Source organism: Gigantopelta aegis, chromosome 13 (assembly GCF_016097555.1).
Source record: "Gigantopelta aegis isolate Gae_Host chromosome 13, Gae_host_genome, whole genome shotgun sequence".
Classification (NCBI taxonomy): Eukaryota; Metazoa; Mollusca; class Gastropoda; order Neomphalida; family Peltospiridae; genus Gigantopelta; species Gigantopelta aegis.
In genome coordinates, this window is record NC_054711.1 from 29,748,047 (window position 1) to 29,754,977 (window position 6,931).

At 42.9% G+C, this 6,931-nt stretch overlaps 1 protein-coding gene across 2 annotated transcripts in view; it reads left to right on the forward strand.

Moving 5' to 3' along the window:
- Positions 1-1,536: 1,536 nt before the first annotated feature.
- Positions 1,537-6,931, forward strand: part of LOC121387606 — an 18,790-nt gene continuing 13,395 nt past the window's right edge. For both annotated transcript variants that reach the window (XR_005959843.1, XM_041518766.1), the window contains exons 1-3: positions 1,537-1,666; positions 5,600-6,103; positions 6,405-6,479. Coding sequence is in view for 1 of the 2 variants with exons in the window: in XM_041518766.1 (XP_041374700.1) it covers positions 1,578-1,666; positions 5,600-6,103; positions 6,405-6,479 (668 nt within the window). In the remaining variant the exon portion in view is untranslated. The remainder of the gene's footprint in view (positions 1,667-5,599; positions 6,104-6,404; positions 6,480-6,931) is intronic.

Sequence of the window (6,931 nt, forward strand, 5' to 3'; positions counted from 1 at the left end):
TTCAAAGTCACAGACTCATGTTTCACTCATTTGTAACTTTATCCAAATGTGTTACAGGTTTGTAGATCAACTAAACTCAGAGTTAATTTTCATGGGTTGAAACTAGGGTCTGTCCCTTTAATTCGGGCAAAAACCAGCCTGACACCCCCTTCCCCCCCCCCACCACCACCACCACCACCCTACACAAATGGGATCCCGTATGCTTATGCTTCAGACGTCTGTAAGTGGTTTTTAAAATTTATTTTTATATTATTAATAAAAAAAATGTTTTTAAATAAATAAAAATGATAATAAATATTAAAGGGACATTCCTGAGTTTGCTGCATTGTAAAATCTTTTCGACTAAAAACATATTACTACGATTAAACTTACATATTAAATATGTTATCTTGTTTAGAATATCGGTGTGACGGTGTCTGTATATTCAGTGTGTTTCTGGTCGTCTTAATATTTGTAAGAAGCCCAAACTGGATTTTGTCTTCAAATAATTTCGTACGTACGAAAAAACAATATTTTAGGAAATAAGATGAAATTTAACCTAATGCAAATATCAGAACGATCAGAAACACGTTTAATATACAGCCACTAATATTTTATGCAGAAAAATGTATTTGATATGTAATTATAATCGTTAAAAAGTTTCTGTTAGTCGATAACATCTTACAAATTGCAGCAAACTCAGGAATGTCCCTTTAATACATGTTAAATATAAAAATAAATCTATCATAATGGTTGCGAAATGAGGATTAGGCCTACCACTCAGGCCCCCGGCCCCCCCCCCCCCCCCCCCCGATAATTTTGGCTTTTATCTTCTTTTTTTTGGATAACCTTTACATCTCGACTGAATGTAAAAGTTGTAGCGAGATTAACGGCGAGAGTTACAGTAGCGGGCAAATAACCTTTGAACCACGTCCCCGGACCCCCCACCCCCCACCCCATAATGTCCACCATTCTACGGGCCTGCCACTAGCCTATAATCCGTCCCATCCTCCAACAAAAATGTTTTTGTTTTTTTTGGTAAATAAAATCCACGCAACTATTTTGGTGTGCAATTTTAGTAAACAATCGACTGAGAAATAAATAGCTTGTAGTAGCCTAAAATCCATAGTATGAAAAAAAAGGCGTTGCCTGTGGGACGGACGGACTATAAGTGTAACGAAAAATACGTCATGGTCACGCTGTAGCCTACTCGGCATTATCATGATACTAATGTAATGGGGATCCAGAAAATCCATTGGAGGGGGGGGGGGGGAGGATTTACATGAGGCGGAATGATAAGAGAACTTGGGGGGTGGGTGAAAATTAATATATAATAAAAATATAATTCGCAAAATTTAAGGGGGGGGGGGGGGCGGGCCCCTGGTGCCCCCTTTATCCACCTCTGTAATGATAATATTCAGTAATGCTTTTTATGACCCTATAAAAATGGTCAAACAGCGCTGCCCGGTGTGACCTTTTAACCTAAGTATGGTTCCTTAGATACCGGGAAATCCGTAATTGGCTTTTATGACGTCATGGCAATATAATAATGATAATTCCGTGGTACTTATTTTATATCCTGTAAAATCATTAAGTACATGTACTGCAAGCAACATAAAATAATAAAAATGGGTAAAAAGTCTGCACGTGTACACTATCATCTTACGGCTGATTACAGGCCTAAACAGTACGTAGTTTTATTTATTTATTTATTTATTTATTTATTTATTTATTTGTTTGTTTGTTTATTTCTGTCTTTGGATATGAAAGGAATCAGAAATAGTGGCGAAGACAGAAGTTTATCCATGCCACCATTCCCAATCACACATCTCCCCCTACACTTATATTATATTTGCATGTCACCCACCACTGTTACCACGTAACACAATTCTCGTACCCCTCCTCCCAATGTGCCCCCCCCCCCCCCCCCCCCCCCCCCCCCCCCCCCCCCCCCCCCCCCCCCCCCCCCCCCCCCCCCCCCCGCCCCCACCCCACACCTCTAATTTAAAATCCTGTCTACACCATTGGTTGGAAAATGCCAGCCACCAAAAGAAGACCCATTGGCGACGATCGGAAGACGACAGAGATTTTCAACTGGAGGGTGTGTGTGTGTGGGGGTGTGGGGGGGGGGGGGGGTGTGGGGGGTGGGGGTGCATAATCTTCAGAGTTTGGAGATGGGTAGTACCACCCTGCACCACACCCAACGACGCCTGGGGGAGGGGGGGGGGGCAGTTATATATTATCTATATTATCAGGTCTCCCAGACCACTTGATTTTTTTAGAGGAAACGGAGCAAATTATTGGAGGACAGTTGTCTAAACACTAGACACCACTAGAGCACACTGATTTATTAATCGTCGGATGGATGTTGAATATCAAACATTTCGTCATTTTAACATAATCTTAGAGAGGAAACCCGCTACATGTTTCCATTAGTAGCAAGAGATATTTTATATGCACCATCCCACAGAAAGGATAACACATACCACGGCCTTTTTTATATTAGTCGCTTGAGGTGCTTGCATCGCAGGATCGAGCCACCTCAGTGGATCCATTTAACTAATTGGATTTTTTCTCTCGTTCCAACCAGTGCACCATAACTAGTCAAAGGCCGTGGTATATGTTTTCCTGTCTGTGGGAAAGTGCATATAAAAGATCCCTTGCTGCTAATGGAAAAATGTAGCGGGTTTCCTTTGATGACGAGTCAGAATGACCAAATGTTTGACATCCAATAGCCGATGATTAATTAATCAATGTATTCTAGTGGTGTCGTTAAACAAAACAAACTTTAATTGTGTTATATCAGTCGTGATGCACTGGCTAAAACGATGGGTCCGCCGACGGGGATCGATCCTAGACCGACCGCGCATCAAGTCCCTAACAATAATCGGAAAATGCCGGCAACTGAAAAGGAACCAACCATAGGCGTTGGAAGATGACAGCGACTGGGGGTGGGTGGGTTGAGCTATATATTAATTTGATTTTCAGCTGGAGAGGGGAGGGGGCAATGCATAATGTTCAGTGTGTGGGCGGGGCGGGGAGGGCGCAAATACCACTCGGCACCCCTCGCTTGCGACCCATATAGACGTGGGCTGTTATATATTATCAGGCCTCCAAGTCTTCTTGAACAATTTTAGAACAGCTTTTGGCTGATGGATTTTTTTCAGAATCTATATTTTTTTTTTCTTCTTCAGCTATAAGTTTATTTATAGCCTCCAATCACGCTTAACCCGCTCTGATCAAAGTGTCCAAATAAAATATTCCTGTTTTTACATCAGCCGACATTCAAGAATTTTGCCTCATCTTCTCAACCTAGTTTTTTTTGTTTGGTGATGAACACATTTTATTTGTTGCTCGTCACGTGTTTTGTTTTTCTTCCTTCTTCTGCTATGTTAATACCTGATGCTTCGTCTCAAATCGTCCTTGTGTGTTCTCGTTGCAGTCAGTTAAAGTTCGTTTTGTTTAACGACACCACTAGAGCATATTGATTTGTTAATCATCGGCTATTGGATGTCAACGATTTGGTTATTTTGACATTTTGGTTATATAGTCTTAGAGAGGAAACCCGCTACATTTTTGCAAGGGATTTTTTTTTATATGCACCATTCCACAGACAGAATAGCACATACCACGGCCTTTGATATACCAGTCGTGGTGCACTGGCTGGAACGAGAAATAACCCAAATAGGTCGACCGACGGGGATCGATCCGAGACCGACCGCGCATTAAGCGAGCGCTTTACCACTGGGCTACATCCCGCCCCTCGTTCCAGTCAGTGCACCACGACTGGTATACTAAAGGCCGTGGTATGTGCCATCATGTATGTGCGCCAATAGGCGATGTATTTTTCGTGCTGGGGTGTCGTTAAACATTCATTCATCCATTCACTTATGTGGTATGGTGCATACTATTATAAAAGATCCCTTGCTATTAATGGACAAATGTAGCGGGTTGCCTCTCTAAGACTATATGTAAAAATAACCAAATGTTTGACATCCAATAGCTGATGATAAATAAATCAATGTGCTCTAGCTGTGTCGTTAAACAAATACAAACGTTAGACTAACTTGTATCCTTGTGCGATCTCATTAGGCCTTTAGTAACAGGACCTTGATCCAAATTATGATAAAGAATATAGCTTTATCATTTACTGTGACAGATCAAGTTTGACCTTCATGGTGATTTACCCATTTCTGACAGAGTTATGGCCCTTGAACTTAGGGGATAGGAAAACTTGTTTTCCGGACTTGGGGGCGGGATGTAGCCCAGTGGTACAGCGTTCGCTCGACGCGCGGTCGGTGTAGGATCGATCCTTGTCAGTGGGCCCATTGGGCTATTTCTCGTTCCAGCCAGTGCACCACGATTGGTACATGTATATCAAAGGCCATGGTATACACTAACCTGTCTGTGGGATGGTGCATATAAAAGATCCCTTGCTGCTAATCGGAAAGAGTACCCCAAGTGGCGACAGCAGGTTTCCTCTCTCAATATCTGTGGGCCTTAACCATATGTCTGACGCCAAATAACCGTAAATAAAATATGTTGAGTGCGTCGTTAAATAAAACATTTCTTTCCTTTTCTTTCTTTCCTTTGAATTCCATCTCATTTCTTCCCGGTCTGGCAACTCCTCCTATCTTTCAACTTCTTTCGCTGTCCACCTCCACATCCAAATCCTTGTGTCTCTAACCGCGACGGGTGCTTGTCTCTTGTGGCTATCTGTGCCACACACCTGCCATTCCCCATCAGCTTTTAGCTGTGGGCTTAGTCTGACCACTTCGGGGAGTCTTCAGTAGTTACTTCTGGCACTGTGGATGCATAGAAATACACAGAGACTTTTGATACACCAGTCGTGGAGCACTGGCAGAGGCGAGGATAAATCCTATGACCAAATCATCCCCCACCCCCAGGTAGGCAACGCTCCACCGAGAGAGACTGATCCAGATCCCGCTTTGGAATCAACCCCTTGAAGCCGATAATTTATAAATCTTACCTGGTAGCTTACCTGGCACCGGCCTCGGTGGTGTCGCAGTTAAGCCATCGGACATTAGTCTGGTAGGTACTGGGTTCGCAGCTCGGTATCGGCTCCCATCCAGAGCGGCTAGTTTTTAACGACTCAGTAGGTAGGTGTAAGACCACTACACCGTCTTCTCTCACACTAACCACTAACAACTAACCCAATGTTCTGGACAGACAGCCCAGATAGCCGAGGTGTGTGCCCAGGACAGCGTACTTGAATCTTAATTGGTTATAAGCAAAAAAAACCTCTTATCTGGCAGCCGACGATAACAAAGGGCTCGGATTTAGTTCGGTGGTAAAGTTCTCGCCTTATACGTGGTCGTTCTAGGATCGATCCCAGTCGGTGGGCCCATTGAGCTATTTCTCGTTCCAGTCAGTGCACCACGACTGGTATATCGAAGGTTGTGGTATGTGTCATGCTGTCTGTGGAATGGTGGATATAAAAAATGACTTGCCACTAATTAAAAAGTGTGGCGGGTTTTCCTCTCCAAGACTGTACCTCAAAATTACCACGTTTGACATCCAACAGCCGATAATTAATAAACCAATGTGCTCTAGTGGTGTCGTTAAACAAAACAAATAAACATTAACTAAAATGTTTCAGGGAGATTCCGCCATTGATGAAACTGTTTATGGATGAACGAAAGCGAGAGAAACGGTCACGTTCTAGACCGGATGTGCCGTCGGCCGACTCGTCGTCATACACATCACTTCTGTCGCCTTTAGACGACCCATTTGCATCGGTGTCCAAAGGTCTGTTCCTGCCAGGCTACGAATCGGATCCTTACTTAGTAGCGTTAAAAAAGGCATTGTCAACGGCGTCGAAAACGACAAGGGCTTCCAGGAATCTGTCAACAGTGTCTTCTCCTGGAGATGACTGGACAACTATGACATCGTCTTCGTCAATGACAGGACAATTATCATGGATATCTCTGTCGAAAGATTCTTTGAGACGTTCGCCTGCACAAACGGCAAGATGCTCCAGTTTGGCGAATTCAAGGGTGACATATCTGAACCCCTCGGTGGAGGAATGTATTCAAAGTATCTGGTACGGAGAGGAACGGCCAACACGAGCGTCGGACACGCCCAAAGAGAGGAGTCTAGAAAGGTACTATAAGTGTGGAGCGAGAGAGAGAGAGAGAGAGAGAGAGAGAGAGAGAGAGAGAGAGAGAGAGAGAGAGAGAGAGAGAGAGAGAGAGAGAGAGAGAGAGAGAGAGAGAGAGAGAGAGAGAGAGAGAGAGAGAGAGAGAGAGAGAGAGAGAGAGAGATTGGACAGAGAAAGAAGGGACGAACAAGCAGTAGAGGAAGGAGGGGAGTAATAACCCCTCCTCAATTTGTCAAAAGATTCGAAATTTGTTCTTAAGACGGCTAAAGCTTTTTAATTTTAATTCACTCTTTTTATTTCACAGTTTCAAAGAACTCTTCAAAAAAGAATATTTCTTCCCAACTGGAGATGTAGGGGATCTTATTCAAATGCAAAAATGGTTTGTAAGATTAAAGGTTCATATAGATTGGATGCGGTGCGTCCGTGCGGTACGACTACCGTTTGATGCGACAGCGGCTTGCGTTTTGGGCATATACACCATCGATCTGATTAAAATTAGCTCTACTGGATCTACCAGTAGATCTAACAGCATTGCGTGTATTCCCATGTCCAGGTGACATTTTATCTATAAATAACAATTTAAATATCGACCAATTACATTTCGCCGTTTATAGCGTTATTCGGGAGCATACAAATTAAAAAAAATATCGGGCGAGACTATTTATGCAATAAGCAAACATTGAAAAAACAAGGTGAAAAGTACAGTAATAAACTCTGGATTATATACTAGTATAAACAGATTTTATGGCTACTACTACTACCACTACGGTGGGGTTTTTAGTCTTGAAACTCATTTTATATAAAATTTTATATTGCAATTAGTTTCCGGCA